The following is a 26,263-nucleotide window of genomic DNA, read 5'->3' as shown; positions in this document are numbered from 1 at the left end:
AAGTTGTGGAGAAGTACAGATCAGGGTTGGGTTATAAAAAAAATATCAGAAACTTTGAATATCCCACGGAGCACCATTAAATCCATTATTAAAACATGGAAAGAATATGGCACCACAACAAACCTGCCAAGAGAGGGCCGCCCACCAAAACTCACAGACCAGGCAAGGAGGGCATTAATCAGAGAGGCCACAAAGAGACCACAGATAACCCTGAAGGAGCTGCAAAGCTCCACAGCAGAGATTGGAGTATCTGTCCATAGGACCACTTTAAGCCGTTCACTCCACAGAGCTGGGCTTTACGGAAGAGTGGCCAGAAAAAAGCCATTGCTTAAAGAAAAAAGTAAGCAAACACGTTTGGTGTTTGCCAAAAGGCATTTGGGAGACTCCCCAAACATATGAAAGAAGGTACTCTATTCAGATGAGACACAAATGTAGCTTTTTGGCCATCAAGGAAAATGCTATGTCTGGCGCAACCCAACACCTCACATCACCCTGAGAACACCTTCCCCACAGTGAAGCATGGTAGGGACTGGGAAACTGGTCAGAATTGAAGGAATGATGGATGGCGCTAAATACACGGAAATTCTTGAGGGAAACCTGTTTCAGTCTTCCAGAGATTTGAGACTGGGACGGAGGTTTACCTTCCAGCAGGACAATGACTGTAAGCATACTGCTAAAGCAAAACTCGAGTGGTTTAAGGGGAAACATTTAAATGTCTTGGAATGGCCTAGTCAAAACCCGGACACCAATCCAATTGAAAATCTGTAGTACGACTTTAAGATTACTGTACACCAGCGGAACCCATCCAACTTGAAGGAGCTGGAGCAGTTTTGCCTTGAAGAATGGGCAAAAATCCCAGTGGCTAGATGTACCAAGCTTACCCCACAAGACTTGTAGCTGTAATTGCTGCAAAATGTGGCTCTACAAAGTATTGACTTTGGGGGGATGAATAGTTATGCATCATCAAGTTTTTTTTGGTCTAATTTCTTGTTTATTTCACAATAAAAAAAATGTTGCATCTTCAAAGTGGTAGGCATGTTGTGTAAATCAAATGATACAAACCCCCCCAGAAAATCCATTTTAATTCCAGGTTGTAAGGCCACAAAATAGGAAAAATGCCAAGGGGGGGAATACTTTCACAAGTCACTGTAACTCACTATATCCCCTGTAAACCCTTTCACTGACACTTACACAGATGGAAAGAGTAGCACATTCAACAAAAGAGTGTACAACCTATATCATACACAGCTTATATGGAAATTAATATATTCAACATATCACTTGAATCCTGTAATCCTTGGTATGAATATTAAATGGGAATCTGGAACAGAACACCCTTTGTTTTGGCACAAAATGTTTACCCAACCACAGCCATGAATGCTGGAGCCAGAATACCACCAGAAGGTTCCAAAAGTGGATATCATTATACATGTGTCCATGGGCAAAAATAAAAAATAATAACAATGCCTTTTTCATTTATTTTGCAGATAGACTAGAATATGTTATTTTGTGGTAGGAATCACTTTCTAAATGGGTAGTACACTGGCACAAAAAAACTATTCACAATATGCTCTTTACGCACTCTTGGGGTAGCCAAATTATTTTTTAGGACTGAGATACACACTGAACAGAACAGAAACTGTATCTAATATGACATACATGAGGACTGAACATCCTTACTTACAAATCTTCTACGTAACAAAAATACACCACAATGCGTGGGAAAAGTAGTTCCTTCTAAACAAACTTTCACCCACACGCAGACAGACAACACAAAGCAATACTATTCTCTTTTCAGGCGGGTCGTTTGATGTGAGCTTGACAAAGACAGCACTCTAAAAGGTCCTTTATACTGGATTATTTAATTCTCCTTCATTCCTTTCAAGTTTCAGAAAGATGCATTTCCGGGTGTGCATAGTGTTTCAGTGAAGCAGGCATTTGTTTCATTGATGTGAGAATGCTTTCAAGTGGCACAGGCTCTCGGACAATAGAGAGCTTTTCAATCATTCTATTTTCGGAGTTATCCCACGTTATACAGTGTGGCTGGTTAATATCCAATCTATAGGTTCAGATATTATTAATGAACGGAGTCATTGATAAATAGTGGGTATGTATTAAGATAATTAGAACTTCTGTTTACTAAGCCCATGTAGCCCACCTGCTGTATTGCTTGCATAACAGATTTAATAGTGATGTTTTTGGTTCGAGATGGAGCGTCATCAGGTCAAACAGGATAAAACGTGTTGTTCCATGTTCTTTGCTGCCCCTTAATACTATCAGAATAGTAGGCCTAAACGGTTTCACATGGCTGAGTATCAGTCAGTTATCTGACATCAGACCCTTAAAAGTACTATACTTTACTGTTCCATAGGGTTTAGAAACATCAGATGTGGCCGCCAGATGCAGTTTTATACCCCTACATACATTTCTTTAGTTTTCTTTTGTTTGGTAATATCTCTATAACTATCCTACATTTTGTAGAATATTGTTAAGTGCTGACAGCGTGTTTTCTCAACAAGACCCTCGGGCACAAAGAATCAAGTGCCTTATTGCTGTTGGTTAAGTTGATAAGGAATATGGCTCTAACTTGAGAGTCTAAAGTTTTCTATTTCTACATCAATTCCACAAAACATGCTTGGATTGAATAATTAATACAACAAGCCCTCTTGCCCCAACAAGCAATTGATTAGTGCAATCCATCAGGTATACATGAAACCACAAGGGACATTATTTGCATGGTAATGCAGTTTCCTGGTGCACCTTTATAGAATTGTGCCTATGGGCTCCTCTACCTGACAATGGCTAATTGGCTATGGGAAAAGTAGAACGGCCTAACACTGAGAACAATGAAGATACGTCTTTCCCACCACTGTGGGGTACGCATGGACTGACAGTTTCATGGTACACTTAGAAAAAAAGGATCTGTCAAGAACCAAAAAGGCTTCTTCAGCTCTCCTCAGAGGAGAACCCTTTGAAGAACCCTTTTTGGTTTCAGGTAGATCCCTTTTGGTTCCACGTAGAACCGTTTTGGGTTCCATGTAGGAACCTTTCCTCAGGGGGTTCTACGTGGAACCAAAAACGGTTCTCCTCTTCTGGGGACAGCCGAAGAACCCTTTTGGAACCTTTTTTGCTAAGAGTGTATGTTCTCATAATGTACGGTGTCCCATGAATTAGAATGGTCCTCATTTATAATGTCTCCATACATGAATATAATATGTAGTTCTAGAGAGGATTCATACAGGCAAAGAAAAAACATCCAGTATTACAAAGCATGTCTTAACTATTGTACAATAAAACACACGTTGCCATTTTTGCTCATCAATTGACAGTAATGGTGCAGCTTGAAGGGTTATGGAACTGTGCTGCCTGTAGTGACCTGAATTTTTTATTACAGTAGACACACAGACACACCTACACACGTACGCACGCACACATGCACGCACACACACACACCATTAATTCCCCCCAAAATATTGGACTGCCTCCTCATCTCGAGCTGCTCATTCATGTGAGACGGATCCCTGAGACATTTTCCACAGGAGGATTAGCAGTCTACCACGACAGGAAGGCACCTCAGTTTCTGTGCTCTGGCCCCCATGCTGTCTGTGTGGACAGACAGCAGGCAGGCAGGCCACTCCTTAAAAGGTCTGAGATGCTCACTGCTTATCATGAGGGCTCTCGCTTAACTGAATTACCCTCTATGCTTTCCCTTAATAGGTCTCTGGGATAAAAAGTCTGTTTTCTGGAAATAATGAATCCAACTTGTTGGCTAAATCAGAAGGGAGCAACAGTGGCCTTTGGTGGAGTGGAGGGTTCTGCCTGGACTGGTTTATGAGACAGCTCCTCTATCTGACAGACGGATGGGCTGCTGCTGCTGTTCACTGCTGCTGTGTAGATGGTGATGATGATCTGATCTGCAAGGCTCCCTGCCTGCAGGATCCAACCATTAGATTACAATTGAACTGCTCCATTTGGAGGAGGGCTGATTCAATGCAGTCCACAGTGTGTGTGTGTGTGTGTGTGTGTGTGTGTGTGTGTGTGTGTGTGTGTGTGTGTGTGTGTGTGTGTGTGTGTGTGTGTGTGTGTGTGTGTGTGTGTGTGTGTGTGTGTGCCGAGCCCTGCGACCATTTGGAATGCTGTGTGTTTTGGGTGCTGGGTCTCCAGGTTGAGCAAAGCTTCGTAGCTCGGTTGCCTTGCATACACATTTGACTGAAAGACAGCGCAGTTATTTTAATGAATTTGTCTTTTCAGACCTCTGTTTGTGCTGTGTTCTCAATCTGCTGTCTACACACTGAAAATATCAGCCTTGGAGACCCTTTCCTTTGTTAACAGTGACTTTTGGGGAAATAGCTCATTGATTTCTGGGGTAACATGATTAAGTGGACACTTCATCTGAACTAGATAAGAGGTGGCATATTAGAGCCATTATTTTTGTCCTGGTGGTCCCGGACTATAAGTTTCACTTTCTTTCACTTGTATATCATGGTTTTCTATTTTTAAAGGACTGTAAAAGTAATCTACAGACAGAATCACAATTTTTATACTACTACCAAGCACACACTCACACACTCACAAACCAGTTACCCCATTGCTGTATCTCAGCCAGTGCTGTATGTGCAACAGATGCTAGCGTGCATGCAGCTTTCAGTAGGTGTGCTAATCATGAGGAGTGATCCCATGATGACAGCCATGCTCACTGAGCGCACCATCTGTGCGGCTCCGCTGGGCTCTCCACCGGCCTGCAGTGGCGGTTCTAGACCATTTCAACAGGGGGGGCCAAGCTGGGGCCAGTTGTACTGTTAGAGGGGCCAGTTACATTAGACATTATTGTTGTCATATCGTCTTCTTCACTGCATTGCAGGCATTAGCAGGCAAAAGACCATGTTCATAATCATCATCGTTGCCACTGTCTAATAACGGATGTAAAATTAGAACGATAGCAAAAATGTGTTATGTAAAGATTATTTCATACTCCACATTTAGGGGGGCCACAAGGAGGTCCAAAATTGTTGTCACAGGGGCACTGCCCCCCCCCCCCCCCCCCCCCCCCCCAGAACCTCTAGTGCCGGCCTGGTGTCTCACTGAGCAAGCTGGATGCCTCTCTGGCCCTCCTGGCCTACACCCTCCTGTCCTCCTGTCTGTCCTGGCAGGGTTGTAGTCAGTCAGGGCTCATCCTTGCCGTATGGCTGTAATGATCGACTCACCTACTGCTGAACTCACACACAGTGCACAATACCTTACGACCTGCTGGAACAACTTAACATGTTCAGAGCAGCATGCATTTTCTTAAGCTGCGACACTATATTGTCGTGTGGAAGGAAGTGTAAGGAATTATCAGAAAGATTTGGGATTTATAATAGGCACATACTTGTTATACAATATGTACCAATTTAAAAGGTATCCTTGTTTTTTGCCTGATTTATCTGGCGTGATCTTTATGCTTTTGGTCTGATCGGATGCTCTCTTTCTAGTGTTGTGCTGGATAAATTGCCTATAAACCTGGATCTGGAAAGAATTGTAGAGGCCATTAAAGTGTCAAGGTATAATGGAGAATTGCATGGGCAATCAAATAGGTGGAATTGAATCTGCTTTTCACGTGCAGTCAGAGATCACGTATAGTACCCATTAGATATCCGGCAAATTAAGTGATTTCAATATGTTGGATGAAACAGAGGTGGATGTTGTTTAAGATGGGATTCGCAAACCGTGAAACAAAAACATCCTCCAAACGTCAGGGGTCAAGATTTGGAGTACGGCTAGTTGTCCATACACAGCTGTGGAGAGCGTTATCAAAGTGATCTGCATGGTGATATCATAAGCTGTTGTAATGTCACCGTAACGAAAATACACAGGAAAAATACTTTGGGGAAACACAGTAACTGTATTCTGTTAGTTACTTTCAGATTAATGCATACAATAATTAACAATATACCATGTCAGATTGCAGTATTAATATCCATTTTTTTCACACATTGACTAGCAGATGAGTTTGGGGTGAAAACATCAACATTGGGCTATCTGCCCAAAGTTCAATTAAAGAACTTCATACTGTGTACAGTGTGTATATCTGCCAAGCCTCTGAACTTGTCTAAATTAGCTTTAGTGCCACCTCATCAGTGATCACTCTTTTCTCAGTGGGGATGTCCTTCACTGACCTCAACTTACTTTACTTTCAGTCTGAGGCTTTGAAGCGACATTTAATGCCTGAGCATAGATCTCCTTGACGGGACAGAAGGATATACTCAAGACCCATCTGAGCATAAAGATCCGACTGTCTGATATCTAGAAGTATAAGGGTTAAACCAAGGTTAGACACTGCTGGTGAACACACCTGCTCCCCTCCCTCTGTTTCCCCTCCCTCTGTCTCCTCTCCCCTCCCTCTGTCTCCCCTCCCTCCCTCCCTCCTTCTCTCCTTCCCTCCCTCTCTCTGTCTCTTCACCCTCAGACTCCTCTTCCCTCCCTCAGGCTCCTCTTCCCTCCCTGTCTCCTCTCCCCTCCCTCAGTCTCTTCTCCTCCCCTGTCTCCCCTCCCTCTGTTTCCCCTCCCTCAGTCTCTTCCCTCCTCCCTCAAACTCCTCCCCTCTCCTTTCCCTCCCAAAGACTTCTCTTCCCTCCCTCAGTTTCCTCTTCCCTCCTGTCCCTCTCTCTGTCTCCTCTCCCTCAGTCGCCTCCTCCCTTCCTCAGTCTCCCCTCCCTCCCTCCCTCCTTCCCTCCCTCCCTCCCTCCCTCCCTCCCTCAGTCTCCTCTTCCCTTCTTCAGTTTCCTCTCCCCTCCCTCAGACTCCTCTCCTATCCCCTCCCTCCCATAGTCCCCTCTCCCCTCCCCCCTCGCCCCCCCTGTCTCCTCTCCTCTCCCCTCCCTCCCTCAAAATCAAATCAAATCAAATGTTATTGGTCACATACACATACAGTTGAAGTCGGAAGTTTACATACATCTTAGCCAACTACATTTCAACTCAGTTTTTCACAATTCCTGACATTTAATCCGAGTAAAAATTCCCTGTTTTAGGTCAGTTAGGATCGCCACTTTATTTTATTCTGAAATGTCAGAATAATAGTAGAGAGAATGATTTATTTCAGCTTTTTTTTCTTTCATCACATTCCCAGTGGGTCAGAAGTTTACATACACTCAATTAGTATTTGGTAGCATTGCCTTGAAATTGTTTAACTTGGGTCAAACGTTTCGGGTAGCTTTCCACAAGCTTCCCACAATAAGTTGGGTGAATTTTGGCCCATTCCTCCTGACAGAGCTGGTGTAACTGAGTCAGGTTTGTAGGCCTCCTTGCTCGCACACGCTTTTTCAGTTCTGCCCACAAATGTTTATATGGGATTGAGGTCAGGGCTTTGTGATGGCCACTCCAATACCTTGACTTTGTTGTCCTTAAGCCATTTTGGAAGTATGCTTAGGATCATTGTCCATTTGGAAGACCCATTTGCGATCAAGCTTAAACTTCCTGACTGATGTCTTGAGATGTTGCTTCAATATATCCACATAATTTTTGTACCTCATGATTCCATCTATTTTGTGAAGTGCACCAGTCCCTCCTGCAGCAAAGCACCCACATAACATGATGTTGCCACCTCCGTGCTTCACGGTTGGGATGGTTTTCTTCAGCTTGCAAGTCTCCCCCTTTTTCTTCCAAACAGTTATATTTTGGTTTCATCAGACTAGAGGACATTTCTCCAAAAAGTACAATCTTTGCCCCCATGTGCAGTTGCAAACCGTAGTCTGGCTTTTTTATGGCGGTTTTGGAGCAGTGGCTTCTTTCTTGCTTAGCGGCCTTTCAGGTTATGTCGATATAGGACTCGTTTTACTGTGTATATAGATACTTTTGTACCTGTTTCCTCCAGCATCTTCACAAGGTTCTTTGCTGTTGTTCTGGGATTGATTTGCACTTTTCACACCAAAGTACGTTCATCTCTAGGAGACACAACGCTTCTCCTTCCTGAGCGTTATGACGGCTGCGTGGTTCCATGGTGTTTATACTTGCGTACTATTGTTTGTACAGATGAACGTGGTTCCTTCAGGCGTTTGCTTCCAAGGATGAACCAGACTTGTGGTCTACAATTTTTTTTCTGAGGCCTTGGCTGATTTCTTTTGATTTTCCCATGATGTCAAGCAAAGAGGAACTGAGTTTGAAGGTAGGCCTTGAAATACATACACAGGTACACCTCCAATTGATTTATATGATGACAATTAGTCTATGAGAAGTTTCTAAAGTCATGACATCATTTTCTGGAATTTTCCAAGCTGTTTAAAGGCACAGTCAACTTAATGTATTTAAACTTCTGACCCACTGGAATTGTGATACAGTGAATTATAAGTGAAATAATCTGTCTGTAAACAATTGTTGGAACATTTACTTGTTTATATTGAAGCAACATCTCAAGATATCAGTCAGGAAGTTAAAGCTTGGTCGCAAATGGGTCTTCCAAATTGACAATGACACCAAGCAAACTTCCAAAGTTGTGACAAAATGGCTTAAGGACAACAAAGTCAAAGTATTGGAGTGGCCATCACAAAGCCCTGACCTCAATCCCATCGAAAATTTGTGGGCAGAACTGAAAAGCATGTGCGAGCAAGGAGGCGTAACAAACCTGATTCAGTTACACCAGCTCTGTCATTAGGAATGGGCCAAAATTCACCCAACTTATTGTGGGAAGCTTGTGGAAGGCTACCCGAAACGTTCGACCCAAGTTAAACAATTTAAAGGCAATGCTACCAAATACTAATTGAGAGTATGTAATCTTCTGACCCACTGGGAATGTGATGAAAGAAATAAAAGCTGAAATAAATCATTCTCTCTACTATTATTCTGACATTTCAGAATAACATAAAGTGGTGATCCTAACTGACCTAAGACAGGTTATTTTTACTCAGATTAAATGTCAGGAATTGTGAAAAACTGAGTTGAAATGTATTTGGCTAAGGTGTATGTAAACTTCCGACTTCAACTGTGTATAGGACAGCAGCCTCTAAGATGCAGGATTTAGTAACCGGGTGGGAGCCGGCTAGTGATGGCTATTTAACAATCTGATTACCTTGAGATAGAAGCTGTTTTTCAGTCTCTCCGTCCCAGCTTTGATGTACCTGCACTGACCTCGCCTTCTGGATTATCGTGGGGTAAACAGGCCATGGCTCGGGTGTTTGATGTCCTTGATAATCATTTTGTCCTTTATGTGACATCGGGGGCTATAGGTGTCCTGGAGGGCAGACAGTGTGCCCCCGGTGATGTGTTTGGTGACCTCTGTGTCTCCCTCCCTCCCTCCCTCAGACTCCTCTCCTCTCCCCTCCCTCCCAAAATCCTCTCTTCCCTCCCTCAGTCTCCTTTTCCCTCCCTCAGACTTCTCTCCCCTCCCTCTGCCTCCTCTCTCCTCCTTCTGTCTCCTCTCCCTTCCCTCTGTCTTCTCTCCCTTCCCTCTGTCTCGTCCCCCCTCCCTCCCCCTGTATCCTCTCCCTCATTCTCCTCTTCCCTCCCTCATTCTTCTCTCCTATCCACTCCCTCAGTCTCCTCTCCCCCTCCTGCTGGCTCCTCTGTCCCTCCCATAGTCACCTCTTCCCTCCCTCTTTCTCCTCTCCCCTCCCTCTGTCTCCTCTCCCATCCCTCCCTCCATCTCTTCTCCCCTCTCTCAGTCTCCTCTCCCCTCCCTCAGTCTACCATCCCTCAGTCTTTTCTCTGCTATCAGGGTACAGGACAATTTGAGAACAACATGTCCACTATGGGGTGTGGGGCTAAAGTTGTTGATGCAGGCTATGCTCTTTCCCGTGTCCTTCTGTTTTGCTATATTCCAAGTTGCCTGAGGGAACTCTGGTATGGACCATGTTTCTAATTCCATTACATTGACTTGATAGGATAGATAGGCCTTTATCTCACTCTGGCCAGTAAGTATTTGTTGATTGCTGCCTGGAGGAGAAAATAAATGTGTCGTAAATTAAACATAATTGAAAACATTTTCTCTCATAGAAAGATCAGTGGAGAATATCTGCATTTTATTTTCTATGTTCCAATTTCTTCTTGGTCATGTGCGTGTGCATTATAAATGAACTGTATCACATATAGATCCACAAGCAAATATCCCTGCAATGGCACACTATTAAAGAGATTCTCTGGTACTTTTGTATACTTTTAGCCAGTAGTTCTGAAAAAAAAAGGGTCCCTGGAAATTGCCTACTATGTCACATACAGTACCAGTCAAAGGTTTGGACACACCTACTCATTCAAGGGTTTTTCTTAATTTTTTACTATTTTCTACATTGTAGAATAATAGTGAAGACATCAAAACTATGAAATAACACGTATGGAATCATGTAGTAACCAAAAAGTGTTAAACAAATCAAAATATATTTTATACTTGAGATTCTTCAAAGTAGCCACCCTTAGCCTTGATGACAACTTTGCACACTCTTGGGATTCTCTCAACCAGCTTCACCTGGAATGCTTTTCCAACAGTCTTGAAGCAGTTCTCACATATGCTGAGCACTTGTTTGTCATGGCTGTCGTAGGAAGGAGCGGACAAAAGTGCAGCGTGTGTGTCGTTCCACATTTTATTTTCACTGTGAAACTATGCAATACATACACATAAACTAAAGAACAAAAAACAACAAACCGTGACACAGAGGTGAAACATACACTAACTCAAAAACAATCTCCCACAAACCCAGGTGGGAAAAACACCTACTTAAGTATGATCTCCAATTAGAGACAACGATGACCAGCTGCCTCTAATTGGAGATCATCCCAAACAAAACCCAACATAGAACTACAAAACTAGAACATAACAACATAGAAAAACTAAACTAGAAAACCCCCCTGTCATGGCCTGACCTACTCTACCATAGAAAATAACAGCTCTCTATGGTCAGGACGTGACATTGTTGGCTGCTTTTCCTTTACTCTGCGCTCCATCTGGTGATTGTGGAGGCCAAGTCATCTGATGCAGCATACTATCACTCTCCTTATTGGTCAAATTGTCCTTACACAGCATGGAGGTGTGTTGGGTCATTGTCCTGTTGAAAACAAATTATAGTAAATGGGACATGATCATCCATTCACCTACTCTGTGTCTCACAAAGACACAGCGGTTGGAACCAAAAGTCTCAAATTTGGACTCATCAGACCAAAGGACAGATTTCCACCACTCTAATGTCCATTGCTCGTGTTTCTTGGACCAAGCAAGCCTATTCTTCTTATTGGTGTCCTTTGGTAGTGGTTTCTTTGCAGCAATTTGACCATGAAGGCCTGATTTACGTAGTCTCCAACAGTTGATGTTGAGGTTTGTCTGTTACTTGAACTCTGAAGCATTTATTTGGGCTGTGATTTCTGAGACTGTTAACTCAAATGAACTTATCCTCTGCAGCAGAGGTAACTCTGGGTCTTCCATTCCTGTGGCAGTCCTCATGAGAGCCAGTTTCATCATAGCTCTTGATGGTTTTTGTGACTGCACTTTAACCTCTAGGGGCTATGTGGGACGCAAGTGTGCCACCCGTGGTGCACACTATCAACAACAGGTGCATTTCAAGAGCGGCAAATTTGAAACCAAATAAATGTCAAAATTCAAATTTTTCAAACATACAACTATCTTACACCCTTTGAAAGATAAACATCTCCTTAATCTAACCACGTTGTCCGATTTCAAAAAGGCTTTACGGCGAAAGCATAAAGTTAGATTATGTTAGGAGTACGTTGACAATAGCTGTGTGTAATGTTTTGTCAATTCAAAGACAGGTGTCACCAAAACCAGAAAATCAGCAAAAATTATGCACTAACCTTTGACAATCTCCATCAGATGACACTCCTAGGACATTATGTTAGACAATACATGCATTTTTAGTTCTATCAAGTTCATATTTATATCCAAAAACAGCGTTTTACTATGGCGTTGATGTTCAGGAAATCGTTTCCCTCCAATAACCGGCAGTCAAGTCAGCACAACAAATTAAATAATTACTATTCAAAAACATTGGTAAAATATTATATTGTCATTCAAAGAATTATAGATTTACATCTCTTGAACGCAACCGGCTTGCCAGATTTAAAAATAACCTTACTGGGAAAGCACACTTTGCAATAATCTGAGCACTGCGCCCAGAAAAATACGCTTTGCGATACAGACTAACCGCCATGTTGGAGAGATCTAAAATCAAAAATACTATGTAAATAATCCATTACCTTTGATTCTCTTCATCAGATGTCACTTCCAGGAATCCCAGGTCCATAACGAATGTAGTTTTGTTCGAAAAAGCTCATAATTTATGTCCAAAAAGCTCCGTGCTGTTAGCACATGATCTAAGCCCGCCGGACTTCACTTCATGAACGAGGGGGAAAAAAATATTTACGTTGGTTCAAACATGTCAAACGTTGTATAGCATAAATCATTAGTGCCTTTTTTAACCAGAACATGAATAATATTCAAGGCGGACGATTGCGTTCTCTTTTAAAACGTATTGGAACGAGAGTACCCAACATGAACTCACGCGCCAGAGTCTAATCGGCCATCACCGTTCCATGGCTCTTGTTCGGTCAGATCTCACAGTAGAAGACTCAAAACACTTTTTAAAGGCTGGTGACATCTAGTGGAAGCAATAGGAAGTGCTCAAACATTAATAAGCCCCTGTGTGTTTCAATGGCATAGGCTTAAAGGTAATTCAACACATCAGGTATCCACTTCCTGTCAGAATCTGTCTCAGGGTTTTGACTGCCATATGAGTTCTGTTATACTTACAGACACCATTCAAACAGTTTTAGAAAATTCAGAGTGTTTTCTATCCAAACCTGAACAATAATATGCATATTCTAGCTTCTGAGTTGGTGTAGGAGGCAGTTAAAAATGGGCACATATTTTTTTCAAAATTCTCAATACTGCCCCCTAGCCCTAAGAAGTTTTAAGATATTTTCTGCATTGACTGACCTTCACGTCTTAAAGTAATGCTGGACTGTCGCTTCTCTTTGCTTATTTGAGCTGTTCTTTCCATAATTTGGACTTGGTCTTTTACCAAATAGAGCTATCTTCTGTGTACCAATCCTACCTTGTCATAACACAACTGATTGGCTCAATTGCATTAAGAAGGAAAGAAATTCCACAAATGAAATTTTAACAAGGCACACCTGTTAACTGAAATGTATTCCAGGTGACTACCTCATGAAGCTGGTTGAGAGAAGGCCAAGAATGTGCAAAGCTGTCATCAAGGCAAAGGTTGGCTACTTTGAAGAATCTCAAATATAAAATATATTTTGATTTGTTTAACACTTTTTTGGTTACTACATGATTCCATATGTGTTATTTCATAGTTTCAATGTCTTCACTATTATTTGGCAGTATAGAAAATGGTAAAAATAAAGAAAACCCCTGGAATGAGTAGGCGTGTCCAAACTTTTGACTTGTATTGTATGTGCAGATTTACAGTATGCACCTCATTATTGCTCTCTCTCTCTCGCTCTGCTGTGCATCTTGCTAACTGTCACTCAAATGGCGAGGGGCTGAAACTCATTGGTTGAAACTAGAATTGCTAGGGGGTTGGCCCATGTGGGGGAATATTTTTGTAAAATAACTCCGCACAGCTTCCAGAAAACAGTCGCTTTCAAACTAAGGATTTCGTGGCTAATTGAGGTAAGACAGTAATTCTGCTCATAGATTATGCATGTACGAACTACACATTGACACATCCAGCCCAAAGCGGGAGGTTTAACAAATATTTACTAGTCACCAAAGTTCCGGAGCATGTCTTTAAATATGTTAGATGACACAAAAAAAGCTTATTACAGCTTCCAAGCTCTAGTCGATCTCCATGTACTATGAGTCTCCCTCAGACTTCTCCATGGCATTTTAACAAATGGCTTTAAGTGGAATAAATGTTTGCTTTTGTGCCACTATAAATCATGTCCCATTCATGTAATCTGTGGGGGCAGAGGTGTGAATGGGTTAGAGCGGTCGAGAACAGAGGGGGAAGAGGGGAAGAGGCAGTCCCTGGGGCAGTGCTCAGGACAATGTCAGGTTTGTCTGGCCTGAGTGTGTGAACACTAAGCTTTTGGGAACTGGCAGCTTACCCCGGTACCTTCCCTCCCGTCGTCCTCGCCTCCAGAGCTGTCCAGCTCCAAGCAGTAAGCATTTGTTTAAAGTTCATAAGGCTTCCCTCTGTTTATGTGGCCATAATCGTGGCTTCATCCTGCTGCTGCTCAAAGAGAGGTCTGAGGGTTTTGGAGGACCTGGCTGCCGCTGACTCTGGCTCTGTCTCTGTCTCTGCAGAGGAGAGGCATGTGAGTGTTCTCAGTGTCTGGCGCTGGCAATCTGCTCCTCACATTATAAAAAGGCCAATGCCCTCCTTCGACTGTCCAGAACACATCCCAGCCATTGCTTCAGCTCTAAATTATGACTTTCTAAGGTCACATCCGTCATCTTTGTGTCTTCTGGAAATCATAAAAAGACACAGAAAATTGTGCATTGACACAGGTAACTGCCAAAATAAAGAAAATGCCAACATGAAGTGTCTTAGGGCGTTGGCCCACAACAAGCTAGAACAGCTTCAATGCACTTTGGCATAGATTCTATAAGTGTCTGGAACTCTATTTGAGGGATGCGACACCATTCTTCCATGAGAAATTCCATCATTTGGTGTTTTGTTGATGGTGGTGGAAAATTCTGTCTCAAACCAGGTTTCCATCCAACCTTTTTATGCGAGCAAAGTACATGTTTGATAAAAAATGTCACGACAGGCCTGATGGAAACAGCAAAGGCGGGATCTTTTTGTTTCTGTAAAATTATATGTTATTTTGGTGAACTATCCCTTTAATATAACTAGTTGAAGTCACAGAGGATGAAAATGAAAATAATATAGCCTCCATATACAGTATATAATGGCTTAATGTACTTAATGTGCATTTATCCACTAGCAAAGCGTCCAATTATCTAACGTGTCCATTTGAAACATTAAAGGTATACAATCTAATTCCCACCATTTTACAACTGTCAGCACATGTGAAGCACAAGTGATAAGAACCTTGCAGTGGGCCTGCACAAACACTCATGCCTTTGGTAGGTTTTTTGCTGCGGATTTACGACCTGCATCAGCATAATTCAAGCATGACCCTCCGCCCCCCCTTTTCATTTTCTCCCTTTCTCCTTGTTAAAGCCCAAGTCTCAGACCTGGGTCCATACCATACATCATCCAGCCTGTGCAGCTCCCTTCCCCCCGGTGTCGTGAGAGCGATACAGTGCTTTTGTCGGGCTGTGGAGGTATCTTATCGACAGTCTCAGCACACTCTCTCTGCTCTGCTTTCTGCTTCCTCCCCACAGGTCACACATGCTCTACTCCCCCCATCTGTGGACTCTTGGAATCTTGTCTGTGCTCACCAATCTGTGTCAATGAACGTCTCTAAACCAGTCGCTCAGAAAATCCCAGTTTTCATTACAGGCTCAATGGTTCCTCTGGTCAAACAAACAAAATATCATCTCCAGCCAAATTATTATGCTTCCTTTGGCCGGGTGGGTGAGGTCAAGAACAGACCTGGTCACAGATGTACTGTAGGGATACTGTAGCCTCGTCTTCTGTAATGCTGAGAGACAATCTCCACAAACATTATTGGAAATAAGGATATTGTCCCTGTCTGCAAAGAGGATTGCTCCCTGAGAACTGTAAATAACAATGTAGGAGCATTCACTCAACAGAAAACACTCAAAGGCTGATTTCTACTGTCCTGCTCCCAACAGTGCTCTTGTGTGTATTCTGTAACACGTGTGTGCTTAACTCTATTAAACAGCACTTCAAACAAAGCTTCAGGTGCAGCAAACATATTGCTGGGCAGGACAGTGAGGGGGCGAGATGGAACTTGCATTCCTCCACTTTTCCTCCTCTCTCTTTTGTACACAGCCAGTGAATAGCCTTTAGATTGAGCTTTGTGAGAATGATTGTCAGTGGCTTAATGAGCTTCTTTGCCAAGCTAGAGGCTTTGGCAACATATTTGTCTACAACAGCACCTCTCTCACTTCGTCCCCAGTTTGTGTGACAGGATCCAGTGCGAGTGGACACATCTAGAGCAGTCTCTGGGATTTTGACAGACCCTTTACTGTTCTGTGCTCTGATTTTCCCTTTGGATTGGATTGGATTGGATTGATTGCCTGTAGAGGGAATGGTTGTTCATTATGTATCTCGCGAGGGACCAGCGTGGAGAATGAAGTTAAGTCTTGTAAGTACTGTCTTGTCTTGGGATGTTTCTGTGTGTGCGGCACAGAAGCTGGCTGTTGGATGTTTTGGTCTTTGCATGTGTGGTGAGGCGTATTAAATAGGATCACTCCCTCACAGAGAGGAGAGTAGGAACATTGCATGTGTTCATGTGGTTACAGTGCCTTCAGAAAGTATTCATACACCTTCACTTATTCCACATTTTGAAACGATTTGGCATGGGTCACCAGAACCTCAAAGTTCTACAGCTGTACCATCAAGAGCATCCTGACCGGTTGTATTACCAGTATAGCAACAGCTCGGTATCTGACCGGAAGGCGCTACAGAGGGTGTGCGTACAGCCCAATACATCACTGGGGAAAAGCATCCTGCCATCCAGAACCTGTATACCAAGCGGTGTGTTTTTACACTGCTGCTACTCGCTGTTTATCATAGTCACTTTCCCCCTAGCTACATGTACAAATGACCTCGACTAACATGTACCCCTGCACATTTTACTCGGTACCGGGCCCCCTGTAAATACTGTGGCCTCGTTATTGTCATATAATTCTACTGTGTTACTTTCTATTTTTACTTTATTTTATTTAGTAAATATTTTCTTCATTCTATTTCTTGAACTGCACTGTTGGTTAAGGGCTTGTAAGTAAGCACCTGTTGTATTCGGCACGTGACAAATACAATTTGATTTGATTTGTAATATGAAGGTTGTTCTGTTTTGAAAGGTACAAGAGAAATGTCTAGGCAAAGATTATTCTTAGTCTTCTTACGTGGGTTAAATTATATCTAGTTTTGACATAATTTTTTATCTCTGGATAGATACAATTTTAGGACAGTCTGATAGGATTGTGAACTGTATATGTCAGTGCATAAGGCTGGGTGAAGTTTACACACTTAGAGGGATAACATTACACAATGTTTGAAAGGACTTAAAATAGGACATACTGCCCCTAATATCTCTCCATATAGTGGAGGAAACCGTAGCATTATATAAGTATTTTCATCTCTGAAACTGAGCTCACCCCATCCCATTCCTCCACAACACCATACACCACACACACACACACACACACACACACACACACACACACACACACACACACACACACACACACACACACACACACACACACACACACACACACACACACACACACACACACACACACACACACCATAAGGTCATGGAGACCCTCAGGACTGGGCCATATTTCCGACAGCTGTGTCAAACAGCTCACCCTGCGAACACTGTCCAGATGTCCTGCTGTAGAGCACAGGAAGTACAGAATGGATTGCATACAGCATATTCCCCGTAAATCACAGATCGGAGCCAGGAATTTCAATGTGTAGAAAAGGGACCTCAGGGATAGGAAAAAGGGTAACAACCTGCCTGGTGTTTTTTTATATTTCTCTGTCGCAATTCAATATATGACTGTACTGTATCTGAGTTGGGGCATCAGAATTTACTTGTGTTGGATGGAAGTAAATTGCTTTGGGGTTTGATGGAGGAGGGGATTTGGGATATAAGTCCCATCCATCATGTCCGGCTGTGGCACAGTTTCATCAACAGTTTCAACCTGGGAAATTGACAACATCTGTCAAATGGAGTGAATGGAGGTGGGGAGGACCTCACTGTGTTTGTTCACACAAAATAATATCCCTGTCCCCACAGTCCAGGCTGTGAATCCGTAACAAACCTCTCCTGGCTACTCAGTGAGGATCATGGACTATTTTGACGATTGTCTTGGGCTTGGGACGCTCCTCTGTGACTCAGGACTTCAAAGAGACGAGAGCTGAGAGAGAAAAAATGAAAGCTCTTGGCTCACCATTCTGCAGACAGACAGACAGACGAACAGGAGCGATATACCTTTTGCGGCACTAGTACTTGAAACGTGACACATTGAGATATTCTGTCAGGCATTTCTCTCAACCCTTGAACTCTCAAGATTTACACTTCAGTTCTATACCAGCTATAGTAAGCTGTTGTGTGATATGTCCTGCTGCACATTTCTCAGCCACATTCGCTTCCAATTACAGTGATGTGTGTCTTTAAACAAAAAACACAATCTCACCTTATCTTGAAATGAAGACTAATGGTGAGGTGGTTGGGAGAGATTGCAGCAGTATTAGCACTGAAACAGTTTATGTCCCTGCTGTTCCTTAATATGCTCAGCAGGCCTCCATATTTCACTGAGACAAATAGAGCATTCACCAGCTAGCAGAGCAGAGCAGAGCAGAGCTGCACAAAGGAACAGCTCATCAGAGGAAGAGAAAAACCTTCACCTCACTTTTACTCATGAAAAACACTGTAATCAGTCAGCAAAGATTAAATAGACAGGAAGGAAGATGGAGAAACAAATCAAATCAAATATTTAATCAAATTGTATTGGTCGCATACACATGTTTAGCAGACGTTATTGCTGGTGTAACGAAATGCTTGTGTTCCTAGCTCCAAAAGTGCAGTGATATCTAACAATACACAACAATACACACAAATCTAAAAGTAAAAGAATGGAATGAAAAAACATAGAAATATTAGGATGAGCAATGCTAGAGTCCAGAGTCTAAATATACTGTATGCTGAACAAAATTATAAACGCAACTGGCAGGTGAAGAAGCCGGATAAGGAGGTCCTGGGCTGGCGTGGTTACATGTGGTCTGCGGTTGTGAGACCGGTTGGACATACTGCCAAATTCTCTAAAATGAGGTTGGAGGCTGCTTACAGTATGGTAGGGAAATTAACATGAAATTCTCTGGCAACAGCTATGGAGGAAATTCCTGCAGTCAGCATGCCAATTCCACACTCTCTCAAAACTTGAGACATCTGTGGCATTGTTCTGTGTGACAAAACGGCACATTTTAAAGTGGCCTTTTATTGTCTCCAGCACAAGGTGCACCTGTGTAATGATCATTCTGTTTAATCATCTTCGTGATATGCCACACCAGTCAGTTGGATGGACTATCTTAGCAAAGGACAAATACTCACTAAAAGGGATGTAAAGAAATGTGTGCACACATTTCAGAGAAATAATCTTTTTGTGCGTTAGGGAACATTTCTGGAATCTTTTATTTTTCAGATCATGAAATATGTAACCAATTCTTTACATGTTGCGTTTATATTTTTGTTCAGTGTATATACAGTGCATTCGGAAAGTATTCAGACCCCTTCACTTTTTCACATTTTTGTTACGTTACAGCTTTATTCTAAATTGGATAACATGTCTTTTTTCCCTCATCAATCTACACACAATACCCCATAATGTCAAAGCAAAAACAGGTTTTTAGACATTTTTGCAAATGCAGGTATTCAGACCCTTTGCTATGAGACTCAAAATTGAGTTCAGATGCATTCTGTTTCCAATGATCATTATTGAGATGTTTCTACAACTTGATTGGAGTCCACCTGTGGTAAATTCAATTGATTGGACATCATTTGGAAAAGCACACACCTGTCTATATAAGGTCCCACAGTTGACAGTGCATGTCAGAGCAAAAACCAAGTCATGAGGTTGAAGGAATTGTCCGTTGAGCTCCGAGACAGGATTGTGTCAAGGCACAGATTTGGGGAATGGTACCAAAAAATGTCTGCAGAGCTCCAGAGTTCCTCTGTGGAGATGGGAGAACCTTCCAGAATTACAACCATCTCTGCACTAATCAGGCCTTTATGGTAGAGTGGCCAGACGGAGGCCACTCCTGAGTAAAAGGACACATGACAGCCCACTTGGAGTTTGACAAAAGGCACCTAAAGGACTCTCAGACCATGAGAAACATGATTCCCTGGTCTGATGAAACCAAGATTGAACTCTTTGGCCTGAATGTCACCTCTGTCACGTCTGGAGGAAACCAGGTACCGCTCATCACCTGGCCAATGCCATCCCTTTGGTGAAGCATGGTGGTGGCAGCATCATGCTGTGGGGATGTTTTTCAGCGACAGTGACTGGGAGACTTGTCTGTATCGAGGGAAAGATGAATGGAGCAAGTACAGAGAGGTCCTTGATGAAAAGCTGCTACAGAGCGCTCAGGACCTCAGACTGGGGCGAAGGTTCACCTTCCAACAGGTCAACAACCCTAAGCACACAGCCAAGACAGTGCAGGAGTGGCTTCGGGATAAGTCTCTCAATGTCCTTGAGTGGCCCAGCCAGAGCCCGGACTTGAACCCAATCTAACATCTCTGGAGAAACCTGAATATAGCTGTGCAGTCACGCTCTTCAACAAAGAACAAAGTACTGCTTCAACAAAGTACTGCGTAAAGGGTCTGAAAACTTATGTAAATGTAATATTTTCATTTTTAAGTTTTAATACATTTGCAAAAGTGTATTAAAAACAGTTTTTGCTTTGTCATTATGGGGTATTGTGTGTAGATTGATGAGGAAAAAAAACATTTAATCAACTTTAGCATAAGGCTGTAACGTAACAAAATGTGACAAAAGTGAAAGGGTCAGAACACTTTTTGAATGCACTGTATATACACTATATATATGATAAAATGGAACCTTGAAATTATATCAAATAAAGCTGGTGATTTGGATATCCTTTTCTAAATATTTAACATCATCAAATAGCCCATATGTTGACAAAGGAAATACTATAGACACAGATTAGATGCGGTAGAACAATATTTTATTCCAGAATGGTTAATGCTGGTTTTAAAAGCGATGACTGTGCCCTTTTCATCATATGGTGTCACCAGGGGATGTGTCCCCCTCTGTCCCTGGTCACAACAGTTCATTAGGGCCAGTAAGGTAATTTGTCATTTCTCCATTTGAGACAGAGGTCAGCGACCCTGCAGTTCATCTCAGAATTCACTCCAAATCCACATCCATCTAGATCCCTATAGCCTGATTCCCTCATTCCTTTACGTCCTAGTCCCTCTTGTCATTTTTCTCCTACCCCCCTCCGCTCTCCCTCTGACCCAGCCCCAGAATCATCCACCTGCTCCATGCGCAGACAGACTCCTGCAGTTTTAATGGTGTGGTAATTGAACTGTTCACTCTCTTGCATGCATGCGAAAGCAGAATGAAATTGAGCCAAATCTCAATTAGACAAGGTTATTATTTAATATTGCGCTGACTTCCTAATCTCATTAAGGGCCTTGTTTGTGTTTTGCTCCTGCTGCTTCTGCTGAAGTTTTAATAATGAATGAACTCCTCCCGCTCATAAGCATGTAGAAGAATCTCATCTCGCCAGAGGTCAGAATGTAACCCATTGCAAATAAACAGGAACTATTATTATATTATAGTAAGTTAACAGAATGCATCCAAATAAAACTACTTTTAATGAAATTCCAGGGATCTACTTCCCCTTTAGTAGTTCATTGTTAAAAATAGTTTAAAAAGAATTCAAACAAGATGTGGGTGTGTCTAGGCAGGGCTGTACTTACTCTATGAGTCAGTACAGAGCTACACCTTTACAGTATGTTTTTTTTTGTCTAGAACCAGTCTCAAATCAGTTGTATAAATGAGCAATTGACATGGAAAAAACAGAAATGAAAGCAAACAAAAACTACCTAATTACCGGCAACAGGCTAATTGCTGTTTAATTATAATAAATTCTCCCAATGCTTTAATTATACTTCAGTGATTAACTGGGATTCAGTGCTGAAGCATTACCAGGAGTGTGTAGGGAGCGTGGCGCGTCTTCCCGGTGTCGCAGGTCTTTAGTGAGGAGAATATTTTAATCCAGCTTGACATGAAGAGGATCTGCTTAATCCCATTACAGGCTTGCAGCACATCAAACTATAGAAGGCCTGTAGAGACACAGACACTTCTGCCTGTCCGTCTGTCATACTGCAGAGCAGTATGCATATAAAAGAGACAGACTGCAGACAACATAACGGCAAAAGATTGAACAGCATAGCATCTTTCAATGGCAACCGTTAAGGACACTTCACAGTCCTTCAGCAGCGCTTCACCATTTTCATTTAGCCAATTTGACTGCTTTGTCTATATCTTGTGAGGGCCTCATACTGCAGCCTGTAGACACTCTCCTATCTGTCGTACAGCAGAGTTTTGCATGTAAAAGAGGCAGACTGCAGACAACGGAACGGCAAAAGGTTGAACCGCATAGCATCTTTCAATGGCAACCGTTAAGGACACTTCTGAGTCCTTTAACAGTGCTTCACCATTTTCATTTAGCCAATTTGACTGCTTTGTCTATATCTTGAGAATGCATCCTGTCATTTAGAAAGTGTTGAAGTGTTGTGGAAAGTGTTTTATTATGTTGTAGGTGAGGACATAGTGAATCCTACAGTTAATCAACAGACCCTTGACTTTGGTGTATAGGTCAATGTTAGGATTCCATGCCAGACCAGATGGCTGAGCTAGGAGACTGAAGGAATAGAAAGCATGCCAACCAGGACACTGTGCCGTTAACATCTCCTCATGAAGAGAGGCGTGGGTGTGTTTGATTCAGCCTGGAGCCTGAATGATGAGATTGGGGCTTCTCAATCAAATGAACCAGCAGGTAGAGCGAGCATGGAGCAGACGTGACTTCCCTCTCTGCCTGCCTCTTACATTTCCTCTGTTATCAGTCTTGTGCATGGTGCTCATTCTGAATGAGAAATGTTTTTTGCACCTCTTGGCAGGTAGCCCACTGTAAATGAGAGAGCGCGAGAGCAGAGCAGCACACTACAGTATGTCAATCTGAGTTGAGTTTAAAGCATGGCTCCAGACTTCACATGGCCCAGATTCGGCCCGTGCCCCCTGTCCCTCTCCTTCCACCCCAGGACAGCTTCTGTTCCCTCTGAGCCTCGGCTAAGGGAGGTCAGAGTTCATATTGGCCTTCTCATGGTGAGCAGCTTTTAACTTAGCCAGCTTCATCAGCCTCAGGCTCATGCTATTGGTGCTGAAGGAGAGGATTAAGAACAGCCTGCGGTCTAGAGCAGGCTCGCCCCGGCCCCACTCAACTGATTCATATAGCCCCTGTAGCCTATACTGTATGCCGGGTTAGAGATAGACATCCCAGTCTCCCACCAGTTTAGCCCCTATATGTTTTATTAGCCTCCCTCAACCAGATGGCCAAGTTGGATCTGGCTAAATGCTCAACGAGGGGGAGAATTAATTAAATCAGATGGCAGGTGATCAAGCACAGTTTGAACAGAACGTAATCCATCTAAGTGGTGTTAGGTTGGTTGATAAAGGCCCTAAGAGAAACGCATTGTCTTGGAGGGATTGTAAAAACCTCCCTCTTAAACTCACCAATTCTCCCAACAAAGCACTGCTAATTAGCACAGTGCAGCGTCCTATCTTTTGATTTTAATCTGTAATTTGCAACATAAATCACAGTGTGTGGGAAAAGAGTAAAATGGGAGCAACATTATAAAGCCTGAGGCATTTCTCCAGTCCAAACTCATGGATCATAACATAGCCATGTGAATCTGAGGTTGGAGGAAAAGTCAATGTCCTACAGTAGTATTGTGATTAAGAGGGGTTGGTGTATTGCACACTCTGTTGTCTGTGCTCTGCCGGTGACATCAGGCAGGTCACCCACTAGGTCACATTAACCAGGATGGACTCAAAAAGACCCCAGACAGAGTTAATACCATTAGCATGAAGCATGGGGAGAGAGTTCAGGGTTCGTGTCTATTTGAAAACAGAGCCTCCTAAAGAAATGAATTAAATTGACTCTTTCACTCCTTGGTCAATTATTCAATTACTTCTCATGAACTGCCATTTGACCTCTGTGTTTCCTATTGAATTTGGTAACTGAGAGAGAAGATACAAAAAAGAGGAGCAGTGTTTTTGGTCACTATGATTGAAAACACACCAGTTAAACGTTAGCTGTTTGTTAAAACTACCGGGCGTGTTGGAGCATGGCTATCTCTCCAGTTTCGCTACATCCTGCTGAAATAAAGAGCTTAACACACACAAATTCCCAGACAAATACATTTTTTGCCATTAATTGGAAGCTCCATCATTGACATGAGAAGAGACAAACACTGTAATTACTGGATTTGTATGCTTGTGATGAGAAGTGTTCAGCTATTTCCATTGTCAGTGGACATCTGTGAGGACTCCCATGAGCATTATAATTAGGCAACATTTTTTGTCGCCAATTTTCGTATTACTAGTGTGACATTGTTCAACGTGGCCTGGTCTATCTACTATCCTGCATTCAACCAACTAGATTCCTGACTAGAATGACCCAATGACCTACAGTAGGTCAAAGCCAACTTGAGGCAGGCTAATGAACAGATACCCGAGAGATTCTACTATAGAACAGAGGCTGGTGGGCAACAATGCCGTTGAGGTGAACATTCCTGCACAGAGCTCTATCCCCCACAATCCTGTGCTCTTGTCATACTGCACACAGCTCATTAGGATTCAAGCCGCTGGCCTGTTAAGTGGAGAATGACCCGTGCCCTCTGACCCTGAGACCCACTGGTTATCAGATAAAAAACAGCTTAATCAGTGTGTAGAGTGGTAATATGTGTGGAATACTATTGCTAGGGTCTTCCTGAGTGGCGCAGTGGTCTAAGGCACTGGATTGCTAGCTGTGTCACTAGAGACTGCAGGTTCAAGTCCAGGCTCTGTTGTAGCCAGCTGCGACTGGGAGACTCATGGAGTGGCGCACAATTGGGTTAGGGGAGGATTTGGCCGGCAGGGGTGTCATTGTGCACTAGTGACTCCTGTGGTGGGCTGGGTGCAGTGCACACTGACAAGGTTGCCAGGTGTACAGTGTTTCCTCTGACACATTGATGCTTTCGGGTTGTGTGGCTTGGCTTGGTTGGGTTGTGTTTTGGAGGACGCATGGCTCTCGACGTTCACCTCTCCCGAGTTCGTACGGGAGTTGCAGCGATGAGACAAGACTGTAACTACCAATTGGATACCACGATATTGGGGAGAAAAGGGGTAAAAAAATGTTTTTATACTATTGCTATTCTTTTGAAGAAGACTTGCTAAGTCTGAGAACCATGTGTGATCATCATGGCTGTGTTGTGTTCTCTTTGAATATTCAGAGAGGAACCCACAGACACAGAACAGGAACAGCCTGATGACAAATGCTGCAGTAGGGTTGTATCTTAATGATGTAAATCATTCGCTCCGTTGTGGAATGAATTCATCATTTTCACTTTGAAATGTGGAGCATGTATTAATATATCCACAGCCTCATGTATTTATGTATTTAAACTCTCGTTCTATGGTGCATGAAAAACTACTCGCTCTGGCTGCCTAGCCAACACACTCCAACAGACAATAAACAAGAAAACAATGTGTGTCTCCAGGGAACAGAGTGATATAGAGATGCAATAATTAGATTTTTGTCACAGTAGCATTTTAAAGGGGCAATCAGCAGTTGCTACATCAATTGTTTCACTTTTAAATTGATTGTATGAGCCTATTGATTCTTGAAGAATATAACTTAGAAATGCCTCATGGGCTAAGTTCAACTGTCACACTCCATGAGAACACAAAATATAAGCTTGTTTTACTCCAATGTTTCTAAACAAAATAAATGTAAACAAGCACTATATAACCTCAAAACATGGTTCAAACTATAATTTTGATATCACGGATGGTCAGTTATTGCAACTATAGCTCTGGTAACTAATTTAATAAGAGTGGTTACATTTCTCCAGCCCCATCCCTCAGCTTTTTACCGAAACGGCTGATTGCCGCTTTAAGCATGAAGCCCAGAATGTGGTCCCTGCTGATGTGAGTGACTGCTGTGCTGGAAACTTGTGCCTGGCTGAGCATCTCTCTCGGTCACCGGGGGTTCTCTCTCTGCCTTGTGTGGGATAGCCTGACTGTCTGTCGGCCTGATGCGTGGGTGGATCTGGATTCATGGGATGCCACTCTCACTCTGTTGTCTGTGTTGCACTTGCAGGTCCGACGTCTTTTGCATGCCATAGAGATGAACTGAGAGCTGGAAGAGAGCAGCGTGTGTCACTTCCCCCAAGATTAACTCTGAGATTGCTGTCTGCTGTGGAGTGATGAGGATGAGGTCGTCGAGGTGGAGCCCAGGATTGGCTCTCCTGGTGGGTGTGGTCGCCAGTATCTGTGCCTTGTACCCCACCACTGCCATAGACATACCACTGGAGGGTAAGCGCTCACTTTCCGTTGAAGTGCCTGGGCAGGATACCATACAGCTTT

General features: G+C 42.9%; 1 protein-coding gene across 6 annotated transcripts in view; it reads left to right on the top strand.

The window, feature by feature from the left end:
- The window catches only part of LOC115207540 (neural cell adhesion molecule L1-like protein), a 93,947-nt gene that overhangs the window by 36,066 nt on the left and 31,618 nt on the right, over nucleotides 1-26,263 (top strand). For 4 of the 6 annotated variants that reach the window (XM_029774702.1, XM_029774700.1, XM_029774701.1 and 1 more), the window contains exon 2: nucleotides 25,998-26,212. In XM_029774702.1, coding sequence (XP_029630562.1) covers nucleotides 26,104-26,212 — 109 coding nt within the window. In that variant the 5' untranslated portion in view covers nucleotides 25,998-26,103. Of the gene's footprint in view, nucleotides 1-13,485; nucleotides 13,607-15,949; nucleotides 16,180-25,997; nucleotides 26,213-26,263 lie in introns of those variants that run through there. The other 2 variants (XM_029774699.1, XM_029774698.1) reach the window with 2 other exon arrangements.

This window comes from Salmo trutta, chromosome 14 (assembly GCF_901001165.1).
Source record: "Salmo trutta chromosome 14, fSalTru1.1, whole genome shotgun sequence".
NCBI classification, from domain to species: Eukaryota; Metazoa; Chordata; class Actinopteri; order Salmoniformes; family Salmonidae; genus Salmo; species Salmo trutta.
This window is presented reverse-complemented; position numbering and strand designations above follow the sequence as displayed.